Source organism: Salminus brasiliensis, chromosome 17 (genome assembly GCF_030463535.1).
Source record: "Salminus brasiliensis chromosome 17, fSalBra1.hap2, whole genome shotgun sequence".
Taxonomy (NCBI): Eukaryota; Metazoa; Chordata; class Actinopteri; order Characiformes; family Bryconidae; genus Salminus; species Salminus brasiliensis.
The window spans coordinates 25,523,366-25,545,251 of record NC_132894.1 but is presented as its reverse complement, the minus strand read 5'-3'; the positions used below and the strand labels follow the sequence as shown (position 1 = coordinate 25,545,251).

At 39.9% G+C, this 21,886-nt stretch overlaps 1 protein-coding gene across 2 annotated transcripts in view; it reads left to right on the top strand.

Annotated features, from left to right (window-relative positions):
• tub (TUB bipartite transcription factor) overlaps positions 1-21,886 on the top strand; it is a 122,463-nt gene that overhangs the window by 72,976 nt on the left and 27,601 nt on the right. For both annotated transcript variants that reach the window (XM_072659978.1, XM_072659979.1), the window contains exons 2-3: positions 9,847-9,898; positions 20,774-20,936. In XM_072659978.1, coding sequence (XP_072516079.1) covers positions 9,847-9,898; positions 20,774-20,936 — 215 coding nt within the window. The remainder of the gene's footprint in view (positions 1-9,846; positions 9,899-20,773; positions 20,937-21,886) is intronic.

Here is a 21,886-nt window from a genome sequence, read left to right as displayed (position 1 = left end):
AATAGTCACACTTCTGTAGATCCTGAGTTGATCTAGTAGTTGCAGAACTTTTGACTGTCAGAACAGTACGAATTTGGGAATGCTTAGCACAAAATATGTTGTGCAGGAATGTTATTTCATGGAGAAAGTATTACATTGTGCAGTTGCTTCAAGCTGGATGGCTGCACACTCTGTGAGTATGAATGGTTTCCACTCAATGCGGGTCAAGGTTTGAGGGAATGTGCAGGCTGCTAAAGTAATGGAAACCTGCAACCATTTTTATGCTGGAAATGTCCTTTTGAATGCAGCATTAAGGGATGAATTCAGTCAGCTACAATGTTTAGACATGCCATTCTGTTCAGATACACTGTATGTTTCAATGTTAGGACACCCCTGCTAATGAATGCATTCAACTACATTAAGTTGCACCCATTGCGGACACAGAAGTGCAAATGTGTACACACACACACACTAGTCCCTGTAGATGTACTGCCAATATAGTAGGTCTCTCTGGAGCAGATAAACAGGAACCTATTGGCACTATGCCTAATGCCAGCTGTGGGCTAGAGGGGTATAAATCAGTGGAACTGTGTTCTCTGGAATAATGGTGCTCCAGAAGAAACAATGAATGAGCAGGTGTCACAATACTTGTCCATATAATGTCTTCTCTAGTAGGCATCAGGGGTCCTACCTAGAGATAGGCCATAGTTTGAACCTTGCTTTCTACATTTTATCAGATACCGCTCATATTTATAGTCAGTAACACTGCAATGTAACCCTTTTCTTGCTGAATAAAACCAGTATTGTGATCATGCAGAGTAAAAGTAGGGGGTTCCTCATTCATGATAGGCGTCAAAACTACTGAATTTTAATGACATTTTCTTGCAATCAAATATATCCAGTTATAATTTGGTCACAAAATGTCTAGAAATTCGAGAGTGCTCTTTCAGCAAAAACCTTCAAACATCATTACTTGCATAAATAGTGCCCATGGACCTCTTGTTTTCTGCTCTGTCCAGGATCAGACGTCTAGTACAGAATCAATACCTCCAACGTCAGACTAAAGCTGTGAGAAAGATACATCTATCGAATATAAGTGCCTGGCTTAGCTGTTGGATGCTGGGAGTAACAGAAAGGTGTAATGAGACAAGTTCTGTTGTGTTTGGAAATGTGGCTAGCTATATAGAGTTAAATAAGTTCTAGTAACTAGCAGGGCCACAGCACAGTTTGTGTTACGGCTAACGGAGGCTCAAATCACACACGTTCAGAGGATACAGCTTCATATCTAAGCACAAAGTCAAGGGAATAATCTAAGGAGTGTTCTCCACTGTTTCTGGCCCAAAGTCAACATGTTGTTAACTATGGTGAGCTTGTTTTTCTTGTAAACCTGTTTTTAGAGTGACCAATCAGTGAACTCCCACAGCGCCCCCATCCTATTTCTCTCTTGAATGCACAATAGGGGAATACGTTTATTTGGCCATGAACTAGATAGAACGGAAATCTGGACACATTACACGTCATTTTAAAATACCATTAACTTTTAAAATGTGTCACATACAGTATTGGCATTATACCACCCAAGTCTAATCTATGGATAGGACAAAGTGGATGATTTGAGCTGAAAAGGTCTTAGCAGCTGTTTATATAATATAGTATAATTGACATAAAATGTATCCACGCATTGTGAAAGGAGCAGACATAGAGGATTTTAGTGTGCATTTGAAGGCATCACATCAATAACATGACTTCTAAGTGGCCTATTTACACTAAATGGTACTCAAAGCACTAAAGATAGAGACCATAGAAGCCTACAGATACCAGTCAAAAAGAGGACACTGCGTCAGATTGTGATCCGTGTAGATTAGATGGAATTAAAAGGTCAGCATTGTTCCTGTACTGCACTGGAGAGAAACGTATGGTTTATAGGCATTTAGGGCTATCGATTAGTTAGCATGTTCTTCTGGGTTCTGTTAAATACACTATATAGACAAAGGTATTGAGACACCTGCTCATTTATTGTTTCTTCTGAAATCATGGGTATTCAAAACAGTTTATCCAGCTTTGTTGGAATAACTGTCTCTACTGTCCATTAAAGGCTTTCTTTTGGAATTTTGGGAGCATTGCTGTGAGGATTTGATTGCATTAGGCAACAAGACGAGTGTTCATGAGGTCAGAATGCTGTATAATCACCAACCCACCTCATCCCCAACTCCCTAGCTTATCCCAAAAGTATTGGATGGAGCACCATTCATCATTCCAGAGAACACAGTTCCACTGGTCTACAGCTACTGCTCTTGTGTACTTGTGTAAGCATTTGTGTACTTCAATCATTAGCTACACTCAAAAAATATAGATGCTACAAAATGTTATATGAGTGATACCAAAGAAGAACTATTTTGGTTCCCTAAAGAACCGTTTTTGGAATAGAGATGTGACTTTTAAACTGATAAAAAAATCTTTGAATCAAGATAAAGTTTTGGGGTGTTTTAAAGGTTCTTCACACTCACAAACCTCTATGACAAACCGGATTCTTTATGGAACCAAAAGTGGTTCTTCTATAGCATCAACCAAGGTGAGTGTAAGGTAGCCAACAAACAATTAAAGCATACCACATGTTTTTGTATTGTCATTGTAACTTTACTACTACTACTAATAATAGAAGAATGTTGAAAAAAAGCAACGTTTAGCGGTTGTCCCCTTTAGCACAGCACACAGCAGAACTGTTCTTCTTCATTGTCGGAGTGGCTGTCAGAGCATTGCATGTTGTACTGCTGATAATGACGCATTTGGGTTACAACCATGGCCCATGATTAATACCAGGACTGAACCTAAAAAACTGCTTTAATTTAAGGGGCTTTTGAACTGTTTAGAAATCACAGCCATTTTTTTTTATTCCCTCCATTTTCACAAACTCAAAAGTGATTGGAATGACCAGGTGTGGACTGTTCCCTTGTTATTTCATGGCACATTAAGGAGATGAAAGGATTTGGTAGCCCTTTATGGGAACACAATTTGTATTCCAAAGAAGTGTTGATGATAGCAAGTGAAGGAGGACATCATTAGACTGAAGATACTTCAGGGGTGTTTCCGGGCTATAAATGTAATCTGTTAACATATTAATATAACAATAAGAGAGCATAATAGTAACTATATTACTATAGTAATAGTAAATAGTAATAGTAAAATATAATATAATATATAACAATATAATAATAGTAATCGAAGTTATTTTACTCACTGCTTAGAATAGTGAACAGTGCAGTTCAGTGGGTTAAACTTCACTTTCATTGAAAGTAACACAACTGGATTCATGGTAGCCAGTTAGCTTAGATATAGATAATAACAGAATTATGTATAACGTAATGAAGCAATTGCACATACAGTACACTATAAATGAGGCAAATCTTACATACAAATACAAACACATGAGAATACTACCTGCATAGTAGCTGGTAGATAGAGAGTAATGCTAACCACACTGACTCTGAAAATAAAAGACTAAAGTCTGACACTGTCTCACATCTAAAGACAATCTGACATTTCTCACAGCTGATTTTGCAAAGACTGGGAATCTTACAGGATCACTATTTGCAAGACGGCACCTAAATTCCCTTTTATTTCACATCATGCTCTTGGTGTAAGTTTATAAAACAAAATATTGTACAATGGATCAAAAACAGAAGTAGCCACAGCTGCCCGTGTGTGCAGTAGTTTGTTCATGAGAAAACAGCAAAAAAAGTGGTTGCAGAATGTGAACGTTACCTTGATTAAATGAATGGGGACTGTTCATTTAGAACTTGTGAAGACGGATGATTGTGTCAGAAAAAAATGCAGAGTTAAGACAGTTATCCTGACCACCTTACACCAAATGATCAGGATGATGAGAGCGACCTGCAACTCTAGCACGTAATTTGGTGTAAGGCTAGTGTAAGAGAGATTATATAAGTAAAAGAGAGAGATAATGAGAAAGAACGAGAGAGAGAGAGAGAGAGAGAGAGAGAGAGAGCTCTCAAAAAAGCCCTTTCCTTTTCCAGGCTATTCTTCCTCTCTCCGGATTCCTCTGGGATTCTCTGAGCCAAACTTAAAGATTCTGCCCCTTTTATCTGACCAAACTGTTACCATTTTAAACAAGAGCTGGTCTAACCAACCAATTCATGTTTAAACATCCCCTGACAGACCCCCCTGGGCCACACTGAACACCCATTATCCTTTCCCAGGGCAGAGCAGGGATCTTACAATGCAGTGTTTTATAGATTGTACTACACAACAAAACAAACCTATCAGAGAGACAGCAGGAACCTTAGGATTGACAAAGTCAACAATTACATTTGTAAAAGAGGGAATGCACTGACAAACTTTAGAAGAACTATAGAAGATAACTAAAATAGATGATCACAGAATTCTTTCCATAGTGGAGAAAAACTCATTCACAACATCTAGGCAAAGGATGCCATAAGGCATGTAAATACAAAGGGTTTACTTCACTTAAGAACAGAATTTGGTCAGATTAGACTGCTAGACAACATCTGAGAAATCCTGTCCAGTTCTGAAACTGGATTCCTTGGATTGATGAACCCAGATGATGGAAAGAGAAGGAAAGTGTAAGGAAGGCCTCATGATCCGAAGCATACCACATCATCTGTTAAACATAGTAGAGGCACTGTTATGGCATGGGCATGTATGGCTGTCGGTGGAACTGGTACTGTAGAAGGATGCATTCGGAGGTGTTTAGAGCTATACTTTATGTAAATTGTGTAATGATATGATGGCACTTCACTGTACAGCTGGACCATGACCCAAACCAAACAATGACAGTAACCCAAGAGAAAAAAGTGGTGAACAGGGACAGGGAGGTAGAAGGTTTGAAGTTGTTTGTTTGGATGATGTAGTGACAATGTGGGTTTATATAGGGTTGAGTGGGAGGAGATTGGGATGTCAACCATCTCCAAAAATTCAGTTATGTCATAACTCCACTTAAGGCAAATAAATGTTCTTTAGTAGTGTCCAGAGTGACCATGTCCAGACCTATCCTTTGAAGAATATTCCATTTATTTGCCTTAAGAAGCGCTTGGGTTGCAGTCATGGTATATGCAGAAAGTGTAGAAAGACTGAATGCTGAATGCGACTGAATGCGACTGCAGTATAGGGCTGGTTATCCACAGTAGAAGATGAAAAGCTGGTGAAAAGGGAGATCCAGTCATGGGGAGTGTTAACTACAGTGACTAATTCTACCACATTCAAACACACAGTATCAATTGCATGTACACAAATGCACAAATACACCCACACTAGCACTCTCAAACACACACTTCCCAACAGAGTGAACTGTCACTGTCATGAGTGGTGCTGAGTGGTGGGAGAGAGTGAGTGTAATGAGTGTTGCATGTGTCTGCCAGAGCGCATCCGTCAATTTATCTTCTATTCCTAATATAATGAGATGGTTGACCCTCATTAGAGCAACGTTGTTTATGTTATTATCTGCTAGTTTAATGAGAACCAACACCCCTGCCTGCTTACTCTGCTGACTCTGGGATTGCTGCGAAACGTGTGTGTTTGTGTGTGTGTACGTGTGCATGCATGATAAAGTAAAGAGTGTCAGAGTGAAGAGAGATGGCTGTGTGTTTAATTAAGAAAGGAGATGGGTGGAGCACACTGCAGGTGGGCATGAACGTCAATGACATTAAAAAAGAAAGCGAGAAGGCAAAGGCAGTGTTAACAGGGAATTCCGGCCAAAAACTAGCATTTAACATGCTGTGCTTGTAATGTAGATGCATTAACAACATAATTTAACAGTTCTTTTATAACTGCCCGGCTTACGCACCCACACCCCATTTTTACACCTGTCTCTCCTGCTGCCGCCCCTCCTCATGACCCATCACGTTCACAAAACAAGCCCTGAATTAGCTTTTAATTAGGAACCTTCCTGGTCTATATCCTCAGCCGTAGCGCTGACGGAGCGAGTGCGCGGGTCAGCTGTAAGTGAGATTAGAAAGATTAGAAAGAAGCAGAGTGGGACCATTGACAGCTGAAAGGCCTCAAAAAGGTCATCAGCTCTCACAGGACCTGAAAGAGAAAACGCAGTGGCTCAGTGACTCACATCATTAACACAGCAGCACCTCCTCTCCATCGCCATAGCCGCTGCTTCCATCCCTCTCCAAGACTTTGATATTTATCCAAGGTACGTAGCTCCACGAACAATGTCCTTTTGAATGAAAGAGAGAGACAGAGAGAGGGGGTGACGGAGGCCCTTCAGCCGGATTTACATGTTAATGTTAGAGCTGCCATTGCCACAGCTGGATTATGTAACGGAAGTGTGTTTGTAGTTGTAATGAAAAACCTTTGCTGTATACAGGGGCTTTCATATGAGTGGCATGTACACCCTTTCTAACCTTTCTTGTAAAGGCTCTGTGGTAGGCCTTACCTATTGAATTTGCATACCTTACACATTAGGAACCGTGACAGCATGTGCTCACAGCTTATCCTACAATCCCAACAGAGCACAGAGACCTACATACTGTAGGTCTTCAATGTCCCAATGTCCCAAAAGATTTAAAACCCTGACGCTGGCCTACAAAGCCAAGAACGGACCAGCCCCTCCGTACTTGATGGCAATGGTCAAAAGCCGATCTGCACCAAGAGCCCTTCGAGCTTCAAGTACGGCTCGGCTCGACCCGCCATCCCTCAAAATCCGCGGAAGACAAGCGTCCAGGCTTTTTTCTGTCCTGGCACCAAAGTGGTGGTAAATGTAAATTGCTGTTATTAGACTCAGAGGTGGTTTGAATATCCTAAACTTGTACTCAGGTACAAGTATTGTTACTTTTAAGGAATAAGAAGAACTTATTCCAGTGTTGTGAATTAGGAGTAAAAGAGTTTACTGAGTAATAGTAAGTTAGAAAGTATCTAGTAAGGCTACTGAAGTAGTGAGTTCATTTACAGGACAAATGCACATGCCTAGCCTTACATTTTCATAATGCTACCTTTAAGTTCACTTCATGTCTAAAAACACCCTTTTCCTAAATCTGGCCCATTGTTCACTATATAGGGAGTAAGGGGGTGGGGGTATGAGAGTACCTTTTGAGGCACATCTCACCAAAAACGTGAATGTTTGAAGCTGGCAAGACATCCAAGTAACATATGAGAGTGTCTCACTTAAAGCCCTAACACAAAATAATGATGGATGAGCAATTCATGCAGTCTTGCCAATTATCCATCTGCCCAGGTGATTACCCTTAAAAATAAAAATGTAAACAAAAAAAATGAGTTCTGACCTCATGTGTCAAAACAGGCCATGAACAGAACAATGATTTTAGTCACTTTGCACATTAATACAGAATGCAGTTGTTGTGCGGTCATAGGTAATTTTTCTATTTTTGCCCCTTTCTGACACAATGTGAATCTTACAGTTCTTCTTAACATTGTGTCAAAATCTCGAGATATGTGGGCCAATAGAATTAGAATAAAATCTTTTTACATTGACTAAAAGTTAAGACGTTTTTACCCTCTTCTGTAAAGTTACCGCTATGGAGATACAACGTTTTGACCAACAGCAACAATTTATTCCATATTTTAGTATTGTATTACAAAAAAAAAAAAAGATCTTAGAACGGGATCTGATATGTGTGTTTTGAAGCTACTGTACAAATCTGGTTATAACTATGTATAAACCATACATTAAACCAGTAAGAATACATTAAACAGCGATCAGACATAATGGATTCCACAAAACTTCTGATGGCATCCTGTGGTTTCTGGCATCAAGATGGTAGCAGCAGATCTTGTAAGTCCTGTATGAGAAGATGGCCTCCATGGATCACATCAATGAGCCTTAGCTGCCCGTGACCCTGTTGTCAGTTTATCTGTTGTCTTTTCTTGGATCACTTCTGGTAAGTAATGCATACCTTAAAAACTACGACCCAGTCGTCTTGTCAGAACCATGTGTACCCATGGACATTGAGTTCCTTGAACAGTATGTCTCTTATTTCAGTGTCTGTTGCAATAGCCTCATCTCTCCTTAAGGACAGAGTGGAGTGTTATTTTTGCACTTACGACTTCATCTAAAGAGCTTTGGATCAGTCCCTAGAGAACACAGCGAAAGAGCCCCAAGTCGTTTTCCTGTTGGTAGCAATTTGGGCTCTCGAGAGACAAGCCCTCAAGCACATTTTCAAGGGATGATGCTGCTTGTGATGCCCCCCATATGCTGCATTACAGTTTACTGTAAGACTGTTGAAAACTCACTAACACTAGTACTGTGCGAAAGTCTTAAGAAAATGTGATGGTCACACCACAATACCGTGGTTTACAACATAAAGTGCAGAAAGACTTAGCATATGTTGCTAGTGAGAGTCATGAGAGGCATGACAGAGAGCACACACACGGACCGCAGGGCTGTATTCGCATCTGCCTGATTTAAAATAAACCCACTGCTATTGTCACCTAACTCAGAAATACAAGATTAGAGGAAAGATCTCTGAGAGACAGTGAAGAGAGCTGTGTTTAGCCTGACTCTGAGGGTCAGTGAAGAGAGCTGTGTTCATCTAGACTCTGAGGGTCAGTGAAAAGAGCTGTGTTTAGCTAGACTCTGAGGGTCAGTGAAGAGAGCTGTGTTCATCTAGACTCTGAGGGTCAGTGAAGAAAGCTGTGTTCAGCTAGGCTCGGAGGGTCAGTGAAAAGAGCTGTGTTTAGCTAGACTCTGAGGGTCAGTGAAAAGAGCTGTGTTTAGCTAGACTCTGAGGGTCAGTGAAGAGAGCTGTGTTCATCTAGACTCTGAGGGTCAGTGAAGAAAGCTGTGTTCAGCTAGGCTCTGAGGGTCAGTGAAAAGAGCTGTGTTTAGCTAGACTCTGAGGGTCAGTGAAGAGAGCTGTGTTCACTTGCTAACTTTGTTATGTACATGATAAAATTTATATTTTATATTCTGTGTACTCTAGACACAAAAATAAGGTGTAACCCTATAAAAAAATACTGTGAAACTGTGAATTTTACAAAATACTGTGATGGGCATACTACACTGTCTGATGTCTACAAAGTAGGTACATGACCCTGGTCTGGGTTTAAAGATGCAATTTAACATGTTCATTTTTTACTGTGGTTTTAAACTGTGATTTGGTCATAGAATGAAACAGGCTGAAGTTTATTTCTTGATGGGGTCATTAATAATTTCATGGGCTCTGTTTTGATTGGCTGATTTCCAGTTAGGCACATTAACAGCTCACACAGAAGCTTCACGGCATAGCTTTGTTTTAAGTACTGTGATAAGAAAGTGATTTTTGTTTTTTGAATTATTCTTGAGTTTTACTGGAAAGTGCAGCTATCTAATCAGCTCGGTTTCATGAGCTTCCTTGCGCTCTGATTTTGCCCGGATCAGGCCTGAGGCAAAACCTTGATTATGAGGCGTGGTTTATAGTGGTGGTATGCGTGCTCACCAGTGTTGGTGGCAAGAGCTAGCAGGGCTTTGTGTATGTATATTTTGGATGCAAAAAAGGGCTGAAGACTTTTATGTAAAAGTTTTGGGGTTTCTAAATTGGCCTTCTTTACAGTTCAGTTTTGGTTATGCTGGATTTCCTTTTAGAGGTGGATACAACAGTGTATGAGGCTCTTGGTATGTACTGTAAGAGTTCCATGTAAATCATGTGAATTTAGGTGAGCTTTTGGTGGTTTTTGGTACTGCACAAATCAGCAACCAAACCTGTGTCTTCCTAACTGTATTCTTTTGACCAACCCATCAATAACTGAAAACAACACATGCTGACTACTGTATATACAGCACTCTGCAAAAGTAAGACCACCCTTCACTTATTGTTTTTTTGTGACTGGTGAAAACACCGGAGTGCATGCCTGAATGATTGTTGTTGTTTTCTGTGTCTTTCGCAGCACCTTGGACGATGAGGGCAGTAACCTGCGGCAGCAGAAGCTGGATAGGCAGGTGGGTGCTGTACCGCATTAAACTGCTAAGCTGTTTCCTTGCTGACCGCTATCTGGGGACATGACCTGTTCTAGTGGCCATAAACTGTGCACTCGGCAGCTGAAGGAGAAAATTAGAAATGAGGTTGTTTGTGTGTGAGTGTTAGGGGGTGCAAGAGTGTGTGTTGTGTGTGTAAGTCTCTCACAATGCTTCAGTTGGGTTAGAATTGTTTATGAGACAATTAAATGCATACTTTCAATTAATGACGACTATACCAATATTAAAATCATACCGGTCTAAATGTTTTTCTTAAAAACTAAGCTGTTTTTAATCAAATCACTTCACTTAACATCTAAAATAGGCTTTTATTCTCTACTCAAACACAGTTAACAGCGTGGTGTCAAAGAGTGTGAGTATGTGCTGTTTCAAGCTAGGTTTGTTACAGGACTGGCTTGGATATTTTTTTTCCCTTAAATATCCGATCCAGCATTTTCTCCTAATATCCACCCAAAAGATGAACCTGAGCCTGAAAATAACCCGATTTCCACTAGACACTGTCCCTTTATCGACTTATCGTTGCATGTTTGTTTTTTATCATTTATTTTTCTAATGAACCCCAATTAACCCCACCAGTTTGTAACTTCCCCTAGCATCATTAATGTTCCCGACACTAAGAGGGTAAAGACTTAACACGTCTCCTCCGATGCATACAAAGCCAGTCACCGCTTTTCGAGGACAGCATTGGGTCCCCAGCTCCAGCCAGCAGACACCTTTGCAGGTCAAAATCACTTAGGAGTGATGAGGGGAGAGACTCTTTCAACCACTGACGGCAAAGGGGCATGGCTCGGGATTTGAACTCATGACCCCCGGGCCACAGTGCAGTAGACCTCTGTGCCACTCGGAGCCCCCTCCTTGCCTATCTATTTGCCAAAGTGTTTGTTTACATAAGAATGAACCTGACCAATATATTGGACAGTCAAGCTGTTCTGTTCTCCTGTCTGCTCTCTGTCGACTGGGAAAAGAATGCAGTGCATGCAGAGAGCTAAAACACAGCATTTAAAAATATATTGCAAACTTGACAGGCAATACTAAATGCCAAAAGCATTATTATGCTATTAGATTATAAATGATATTGTTTAGCTTAATTTTTTTTAACATTATGTAATCAAAAAAACAAACAGTAGTTCATAACTGGATATTTTTCTCTGGGCAACAGTGGCTGCATGTTCTTATTCATACTTCTTGTGGATTCTTGTTACTGCAGAGGATCTCAAGACTATTTAAAAGTAGTATTCAAATGAATTAAATGGCATCTAGGCACCGAGCTGCTGGGCATCAGCCTACTACAGATGGTGTGATGGCGAATCATCTTACCTTGTTATTAAAGTTTAAACTTTCACCACACTGGGGTATACATAGGGTTATACTAGAGATGTCACAATACCAGAAATCTGGTATTCTATACCATTACCACGCAATGTCTTTGAACCTTGAAACAAATATTGAGAACACAACAAATAATAAACCAATTAAATAAATGTGTTTGTAAATATTCTATTTTGTTCCCAGCAACAAGTGTGGGACGAAGCCTTAATAAAGTTAAAAAGTGTTATCTTTTCTTTAAGTGATAAAAAGATTTATGGTGGCCTAGCATTTCTACTGCATTGCTGAGCTGCCTGAAATATGGAGAGAAAAAGAATGCAATATGAAATAATCCATTGAGTATTAATATTACAGAAACCTTCAAGTGTTTAAAACAAACAGCACTGTGTTTTGAAACTCACTTAACTTGCACAGTATTCTCCTGCCCTTACCAACGCACATGTAGCATTCTGCTCTAATTTAAGTATCTCCTGTCAACTATGCATATGGACTTGTTATGGTGCCCTTGTCAGTTCCGGAGAAACCACAAGTTCACATACCTATGACAGCTGCGGTAGTTTCGGAACCTCTGGTACTATAGAAAAAAGTTGTGTTTTTTTATAGCGACACCAAAATATCAGTTCTTTTGACATCCCTACTTTAAACAATCTATTGTAAAGGTCCCTATATTACTTAAATGCATGCATGAGGAAAACAGAGAAATCTCTGGACAAAATGAAAAAAAAAAGAAAAGTTAGGCTTTCAGCAGTTGCTGATACTTTTGCAGTATCATTGCAAAACACTTGGATCAGCAGTTGGAAGCCACCTTATCAAAACAGTTCATTAATTTCATGCCTCCATAGACGAGCTTCAGCTTCTCGCTGTTCTAATAATGGGCTGTCAGTTCTATAAAGTTTCTTGGAAAAGGATTTGAGACCACGCAGGATGCTAATAGCATGCAACAGGTGTGCCCCTCTCAAGTTCTACTTCAGTCACTTGCTCTGTGGGTGAGTGTGCTGTTTGATGGAGACTGGATAGCTCATTTCATCAGCCTGGTGTTACATTTCCTAGCTTCTGCAGTGTCATATGGTAGACAGCAGTATAATAACTCATTATTAATTAATGCAGTCTGAAGCACTGATAGTGGAATACATGGTGGGTCAGGCGTAATATACTGAACACTGCCTTCCACATGAAACCCTTTCAATTCAGGACTTATAAAGGGTAGCACATAGTAGTTTAACAAGTGTAACCTGCATTATCTGATATGAAATTGAGCACTACATACCAAAGATAACTGGTCTTTGACTAACGGTGGATTTATCCAAAACTTTAAATAGCAGCTTCTTTTTTTCTTATTTCCTGAGCTCCCGAGGTTTGTTTTTGTGGCTCTGTGTACCTACAATATGTCATCATTCCTTTTTTAGAACAAATTAAAACCAGATATATGTAAATGGACTATTTTCTGATTGGCTTCCCTATGTTGTGACTCATTCAAAGGCCATTCTAGGCTAAAACACACTAATTATAGCTTTAACATCAGCCAGCGGGCGAAGCTGCTGTAAACCGAATAGACAAATGGGCGTACAGTCGTTATATACAGATAAACATGTCGTGTTGATTTTCTGACTGACAGGAAGTGAACAAATGCTGTACAGACAACATAACTATTTTAACTATATTTTAGCAATGCAGCAAATGCAACAAATGTTCTGTGTTGTATTGTTTATCATTATGTTAAATTCTAAAAACTTCAAACTAAAAGTTTGAAGAATTTATTTGGTCATTTTCACTTAGAAAATCAACAAAACATATAATCTGAAGTTTTTTGTGACATTACAACAACAGTTTAAAATGGAGGCTTTGCAGCTTGCATTGTTTAAAAACATCAACAATATTTACATACCATGTTTAAGTTCACCCTCTCCCCCATGAAATGGACCCTATAAGTCATGTCCCCCAAAACTGATTTTCCAACCTGCACTGTGCAATATTTCAAAGACCTCTCTGTGTTTGCTTTCATAATACATGAAAGGATCCATGTCAGGAGACAGTTTGCGAGGAACACATTCCGAATAATGTTAGCTTACAAGGTAACTCTGTTGTCAGTGGGGAAAATGTTACACATAGCTGCAACAGTTGCAACACATCCAGTAAACCCATACTGATGTCAGTCGTAGCAAACACACAGAACCAGATCAAATGGGCGGATATGAAAGTGCCTCGAGGGTTCTTTCATTGGTAGGCCGCAGCACGCATCAGGAGGCCCCTTAGTTGCTAAGCCTTGAGCCTTTGTTTGTGAAGGTTGCCCAAAAACCCAAAGGTCCTCGACAGTGATTCCCAACTTTTGATGCTGGTGATGAAAGATTGCACAACAATCATTAAATGCAAATGTTACAGTGCTGCCAGCTATTGATCAGACACACCTAATGAATGTATTACTTTGATTTATGTGCTCCAGTCCCATATACATGGACGGTCAGGTAGTCGTGCTTCGTTTTCCTGGGGAAAGGTGTAAAATCACAGTAAAATACTGGCAGCTGTAATGGCTTTATACTGTATTTTTACTGTATTTGTGTTTATACTGTATTTATGTGACAACTATGAGTTAATAATAATTAACAGTTATATACTGTAAAATGATGGTGTTCTACTGTACAGTATGTTTATAAATTTGCAGTAAAATATAGACAGCTGTTTTTTCCAGGGTTAGATGGGAAAAGGTTTTTTTCTCAGGGTTAAATGGGTTAAGCTTTTCCATCAACACTATCTCACTGTACAAATATACAGTTAAAACTGTTTTTATAAATACAGGATGTGACTGTAATTTAGTACTTTTACAGTTTTATGCTGTTAAATTATATTTTTGCCCAGTGTCAGCATGCAAAGACACAGCCACGGGCCTGGCTCACCAGTGTTACTGATGCACAGTTGTGGATATGATTGTCTCAGGAATGAGACTACAAAAGTAACTAAAGAGCAACATCATCACATTTATCTGTCTACTGTTTGTAAATATTCTGTATTTGTATTCCTTGCCTGGAACTGCAGATAGTGAAGAACTGGAGAATCCTTCAGGTTTCCCAGTTGCTGTGGGGGAGTATGGAGGACATCATCTCAAAACAGTCTTCTCTGCTGCTCTCAGATCTAGGCGAAACAGGGCTGAATACACTCGTGGATGCAGTAGGCGGTGGCAGAGATGAGCACATGTTGCTCCATATTTCAGGCCAAAACAGTCAATACAGCCCATAGCCCTTGCCTCCCTCTGATGAACATAAGAGGAACATAAGGCCATATTACCATGTTGATTGCTTGTCTGCTTTGTATAATGACACTCAAGGCAATGGAGCTGAGGTTAGGATGCATCACCTAGACCACCCTGCATGTCCCTGTCCTTAAGAGCTTTCCACCCTTGCATTTCAATGAGTGAGAACCGGCACAAGTACACTTCCACAGCTAATAGCGCACTGCATTAGCTCTTCACGATTAGTTTTCTGCTGGAGACAGTGTTCAGTAAGGGGCGCTAAGGACAGAGGTGGCTTTCTGGTACACAGTTCAATGTGTTTATGTAGTGTGATCTCAGGTGAAGGGCTCCTGTGCTAGCAGAGTCCCCCTTGAGCTTTGAATGGAAATTCTTTGAAGGGATTTCTGCTGATTTTCCAAATTGTCTGCATAATTCAGTTACTGGGGCATAAATAAAGTCATTCACAGTAGTTTGATGTGAAGTAGAGAAATGTCACAATGTCCTCAGCACACATATAGACACTTTTTACCATCCAAAAGACACTGTGAACCTACACCATTAAGGTTTTATTTGATTGCAGTGGGAAATTTACATACACTTATCATGGACATGAATGTAATGGCAGTATTGGGCTTTCAGTGATTCCGTTGAACTGTTATGTTCTCTATACGACAGAGATGGAGGTGTTTGACCACAATGACCAGAGGTATGTTTGGAAAATTAAATGTGAGATATTTAAGCCCAAAATCACTGTACCAACTGTTAAGCATGGTGGTGGTAGCATCATGCACCGGGGCTCTATTTTTTTTAACTCTTGTGCATTTCCTAGTGACAAACAGGCATAGACATTGTAGTGGGTAAAGTCAAGAGACTTCCCTGTGGGAAGTTCATGATAACATGTTGGGCTACCTTTGTATTGTAAAACTGCATTTTACAATTCTCTATTTTTTCCACACCCAAGAAATGTACACGCAAAACATTAAAACTGTAGATATCACTTAATAAAACGTTATTAAATGACATAAACATTCTAGCACAAGTGGTGGTTATGAGTAGATCAGAAATAGTTAAAATAGAGGGGCCAACATGTAAATAAGGGGGTACTTTCTGCAGGCAAGTCTTTTTGATAACTTGATGAATTAATACAGTTTGTGGCAAGTGTGTGATGATTAAGGCATGTGATTTGCACTGTTCTACCTGCTGACTAAGCTTTCATTTCTTGTTATAGACATTATGCCCTACAGCACAAACTACAGTACAGTTCATTACTCTCATGAATAAAACAATAACACAATGCTTACCATTCCCAAATGTACTTAATCAGCTTGTTTGCTTAAAATAAAAAACTAAAAAACTATCACAGTGCATCCAACAATAAAGGCAGAAAACAATTTCTACACACTGATGCATTTTACTGTTGCCAATGTGGACATACACTGTCCAAGTCAGGAATCACTGTTTATGCTTATATATCTTACCTTTTATACTCTTTTCTCTAACGCTGCATACAAATCAGTAGAGAGTGAAGCATACATACATACAGTTGAACAGCAATACAGCTGCATACAGGAGAAGTCTTGTTTGGTCTCATTATGTATAATTGTTTAGACTCCAGCATGGCTGCAGCCTGGCTCTAGCCCTGGCATAGGAGTAGAAGGATTTCCCTCATGCACACCCTCACAGGGGTTTAGTTAGAGGGCAAGTCGGTTAAAGCCTTTCTGCTTGGCTGCTTTAGCACTTACAGTTGCAGAATATGCATGCAGTTCGCTCTCCAGCGCCGTCAGGGACTCCCTCAATATTTTATAGTCTTGTGTGTAGGGATGCCCCTCCGTTTCTGAAAGCTTACATAACGCACAAGTGCACTGCAAAAGCAAGGCTGGCTGAGTGGGAGCAACCCAAAATGCAGAGATCCTGTGGTGGTATGCTTTGGCTTCAAAGAATCTGAATGTTTTATAAAGGAAGCACAAGCTGCAGCATCTGTCATTGTACGAGGGCGGTTTGGCCTTGGCCTTGGTGGTGCACATGTTTGAAGGTGGCCTGCTTCAAAGTTGTGTTGTGTGTTTCCACTTCCCTGAAGGGTTCTAACAGAGGGAGTTTGGAAGGCTTTTCATGTCTCACTCTAAACTCGGATAATTTCAGAATTCGAATTCTTTGTCAGGGAGCAAAAGTAATTAACAGACAGGGGGATAATGAGTGCCTTGAAAGCTGGATGAGCGTGGGGACTGGATCACAGGCATTGATGAAGTGCACTATTGAGTGTGCTCAGGAGTTAGAGACAGGCAGACATTTTGAGGGTACCTGCGGTGTGCAAATTACACTGTCAAAGGCAAATTTAATGAGAGCCCTTATACAGTATTTCTTAGTGACTTTTCTTATAATGGGCTTCTTTCTGTTCCCTGAAGTGATTCTTATGCAGCAGCTGTGAGGTTAATTACAAGTTCTTATTATTACAGTGCTTATAGATAAAATGATTGCTATAGTGCCTAAGAGAAAGAGAAAGCAGTAACTGTCATAGTGCTGCAGTGCCACAAGATATCTGCCTGTGCAAAATAGGTGAAGTTTGAGTTGTAAGGTTCACAACTGGCTTAAACATTCATCAGTCTGGTTTTAAGAGGAATTCAAACATATGTGACTAAAACCATTTCGGGATTTGTACAATGTGTACCAAATATAGATTGACCCTCGTACCTATGCACAATGTACCGACACAACCCAAACAAGCAGAAATCAAAGGACTTGAACAGAAATGTTACAAAGCAACCAGTTAAATTACCTGGATCTACACCTGAACCTAAGTCCTAACATTAACCCTAACTTTCCCTTAATCATAGTAGAATGTAAAATTCCTGCCATTTCTACAGGACTTTCTGTCCATTCATTTCTTTTTTAGAAGCTCCATAACAAAGCAGAATGCATGAACATTGTCAAATCAGCACCACCAGTGGACAGGAGCTGTAGTGTGAATAGCATAATGTGTATGAATATTGTCAAAACAGCACCACCAGTGGACGGGAGTTGTAGTGTGTATAGTACAAGACATGAATATTGTCAAAACAGCACCAGCAGTTCATTGATATTTGAGTGGTTCTTTGATTAGTCAGACATTTTAGGTTCCCCCAGATTTCTCCCTGTACCCCATCACTCAACACGATAATACCCAGTGCAGGCATCTGTGAGTTGATGTAACACGACCAAGTTCTGAGAAGAGTTTTGTTGCATTCTCCTCCAAGCGTGTTCAGCTATCCTAAGGCATTGCATTAACATCAGTTTAGATGCGCTTGGCCTCACTAATGTTCTTGTTCTCAGTGCTATCAGATCTTTAAAGCAATGTCCCAACATTCAGTGTAAAACCTTCCCAGAACAGTAGAGGCTTGTTTGGTGCAGCAAAGAGGGGACACACATTTTCATATGAATACCCTTGATTTTTAAAAGAAAGTTTGGATGAGGAGGTGTCAAAAACGTTTGGACATATGTGACTTTTGGACAGATTTCCAAACACTGAACATTACCAAACACTGAAATTTTCTAATCACATGGAATGCATAAATGCAGCTGCTTCTAGTTTACTAATCTTTTATGAACTGTTGTTTAAATTACACCACCCACAAAAAAACACATTTGAATCTCAAAGGTTCTAATTTGCAGATTCATTCAGAGTGATTTGACTAGCTGTAGACAGAGGAAGGTACACAGAAAGAAGAAATGCTCTCTAATAGAACTAGACTCTAACAGAGGAGGCAAGTCTTAACTGCTGAAAATAGAAAATACATGCAGTTAACGCTTAAGATCTGCAGATCTTGTGCTCACACAAAAAGGATTAATATGATCAAACATGCTGCATTTTATAAAATCAGAAGATCTGTTTGTCCCTTCCTATACTTCCCAGTCTGGTTACTATATAACACATTTAACCCCTTAACGAAGCAAGGCTTATTGCAGTCTAAGACGTATCATTCAGTAACTACAGGGACTTTTGCACAAACTGATTATATCAATCAGCAATAACATTAAAACCAGATGATGTGAATAATATTGATTATCAAATTGTGATTACTAGATCAGAACTGGATCAGAACTGGATCAGAGCATTTACAAAACATCAGGCAGATCTTGTGGGGTGTTCCCAGTATGCAGTAGTCACTTCATACCAAAGGTGCTCCCAAGGAGGACAACTGGTAAACCAATGGACACGGGAAGTGTCATTGATGAGATCAATAGATGCTCAACCTTAGGTAACGTCTTGGTGCCAGATACTACAGGGCACCATCAGGGCAACATCAGGGTCAATTCTGTAACAGGTCAGAGCTGTTTTGATGGCGATAGGGTAACCTTTACAATATTAGGCAGGCGGCTAATTAATGTGTAACTTTTTTATCCATGTATTAGCCTGTAAAGAGAAGATTACAAAAGTTAGAAAATAAACTTTTAAAGACACAACAAAACATCATCTGAAGTCACATAGGCATCAGGTAGGTGACTAAGGACTAAGGTAAACTAACCCAATGTGGAAGGAAGCCTAAAAATGACCCAACTGGATTGACTTAAGATTTGGGGTAGAAAATGCCTTAGAAGTTAGCGAGGATTGTGAAGTAGTTACATGGGAACAGAGCAACAACAGAGCCAAAGTGTGGCGAACATTTTGGAAGTTTCCTTTATCAAAGCAGTATCATTATCTATCCAGTCAGGAAAAGAATCACTCCACATTGTTATTCCCATAATCCCTCCCGAACGCTGCCTCCAGATTCTGTCCTTGCTCAGCTTTCAAGATAATGCTGAATACAGAAACAAAAACATCTGTCAAAAACATTTACTGAGCTTGAATTTTTCACATTTTAATTCAACATTTTCAAGCTGACTGCAGTCTTCAGTCACAGGCCATCCCAATCCCCTTTCACACAGAGCCTTATCTGTTGCATTGGCTTAAACAGTGAGACATTCAAGCTGGCCCTGTTCATGTCTGGTTTCAACAACTCGAGTAATCAGATCAGAAGCAGACAGTGAGATGTATAGGCGTTTATACCTGGCATTTCTGTAGGCCTTAAATGCAGTTCCAGTAAGCACTTATGATTGGATTTCAGGACTAGATAAACATTAGTCTCTTATGGTGTCATGAGCCCTTGTTTCTGTAAAAGTTCAAGCTGTTTCAGACATTTCGATTGCATATATTGCTAACAAGTTGTACACTGGTGTGGGTCAGTGGTGGCTCAGTGGTTAGAGTGCTGAGACATGCATGGATTTGATATCTGGGCTCGCCAAGCTGCCACTGTTGGGCCCTTAAACCTTAACATTGCTCCCTGGGTACTGCAGCGATGGCTGCCAACCGTTCTGAGCATGTGTGCTCATTATCACTGTGTGTATGCACACTAGTGTATATGTCTGTGTTCACTGCACAGATTAAATCAGGCTTCCTATTAGAATAAACAACAATGAGTTTCTTACACCTCTCTATTGGAATTTGGGACCACTCTTTTCTTTTTGTTGAAGGCCTCATTTTCTCATCTTCTGTAAATGGTACAATGATGTGCTTTACCAAAAGCTCTATTTCAGTCTGTGCATAGAACAGTCTCAGAGAGTCCCAGTTTGTGATGTCCTCAGGTACCTTCAGGTGTGCCAACAGTGGGGTCCTCCTGGATAGTCCTGGATCTCCTACCATAGTGCCCCCACCATTCATTAAAACAATAATCTATTGCAAACTCCCATTAGTTTTTCTCCACTGTCCACTTCCAGGGAGGTTAGCTACAGTTCTGTGGGATCTATAGTTCTTAATGATGTTGAGCAGTGTGGATACATTAAAATCTCTGGAGATGGACTTTGTGCTTTGAGATTGTCCATAATTCCACACAATTTTGTTCTTTGCTCTTCTATCTTTTCTCCATGCTCAGTGTGGTGCACAGACACATTGACTGAGACCTTTTAACTGGTTAAATGTGTGATTTCTATATTATATAATAAATTCCCTGTTATTTATTAAATACCAGTTAAAGAATCATCACATGATTGTAAATTCAAATTTTGTTCAGTTTATTTTTGGAGTTTGTGTGTGGAATAATATTAGATATCAGAACTCTTCTTTTTTGTGTTGTTCCAGTGCAAAGAAATAAAGAAGAAGTGTCTGGTAGAAGTGTTGCATTATCTAAAAGAAGTGCAGGGATTCCAATATTTTTGGAAATGACTTTATTTAATGACTGTATTTACTATTTTGAAAACATTGATTGACTTTTGAACGCTACTGCATGTTTGGCACAAATATTTATGTAACACTCTAAAAGATTTATGTGCTTGTTTTTCAGCGAGCTCTCTTGGAGCAGAAGCAGAAGAAGAAGCGCCAGGAGCCACTGATGGTGCAGTCTAATCTGGACGGGCGCTCTAGAACCCGGAGAACCAGACAGTCTGAGGAGCAGGCTCCGCTTGTTGAGTCCTACCTAAGCAGCAACAGTAGCACCATCTACCATGGTACGAACATCTTTCTCAGCCCACCTCCCAAAGAACACTTAGTCACCTGTGTCCCATTAGACCAGGGGTGCCCCAGGTCCAGTCCTATTGATCTATTGTCCTACAGAGTTTAGTTCCAGCACACCTGCCTCTAATATTCAGATGCTCCTGAAGACTTGGATCAGGTGTTTAGGGTTAGGGCTGGAACTCAAGTTTACACTGTGGTACATCACCAGGATGAATAATTTTTTTGGGAGGTCTCTCCTGTCACACCAACATAACCCATATTAGGCATTAACACTACCATGCAAAAGTTTGGAATCACGATTTAAATAATGTTACAGAGAATACATGTCTGCACATTTTAATGCATAATTACTGTTTGCTTTTTATTAAAATATAAATAAAAATATGTCAAAACACATGTACATGAAATCCATTTTTATGAAATAACAAAAAAAGGAAACTTTCGAATGGTTCACACTCAGAAAAGCCTCATATCTCATAGTCTCATATCACCATGAAAGGACATCTTGCTCCAGAGGCACAGAGGCCTTGTTCCAAGTGGTCTTTGTGTTGACACAGCGGTATCGATTCTGGCTGCTGAAACGGTGGCTTGGGAAGGCTGGTGATTGAAAATGGAAATGCAGCATGAACTTTTCAACAAACAATGCTCTGATCCGCCGCGCAGCAGGGAATAGTTGCTTGAGTTATCCTATTGATTCGGAGCCTGGATCTACTCACCGTTAAACAAGCTGTCTTTTCAGTGCCATTCTATTCTCGACCGGTCTAATTTAAACCTGACCAATGGCAGGATTTCAAAGCTGTATTAGGAAGCACTGCTTGGTTCTATCTAGTTTGTGATCTGTCTGGAGAGTCATATAATAACCTGACATTTGGTGTCATGGTGGGTGTTATTGTATATAATAACAGCGCATGTTTAAGATATGGCAGGCTAATAGTGGAATCAG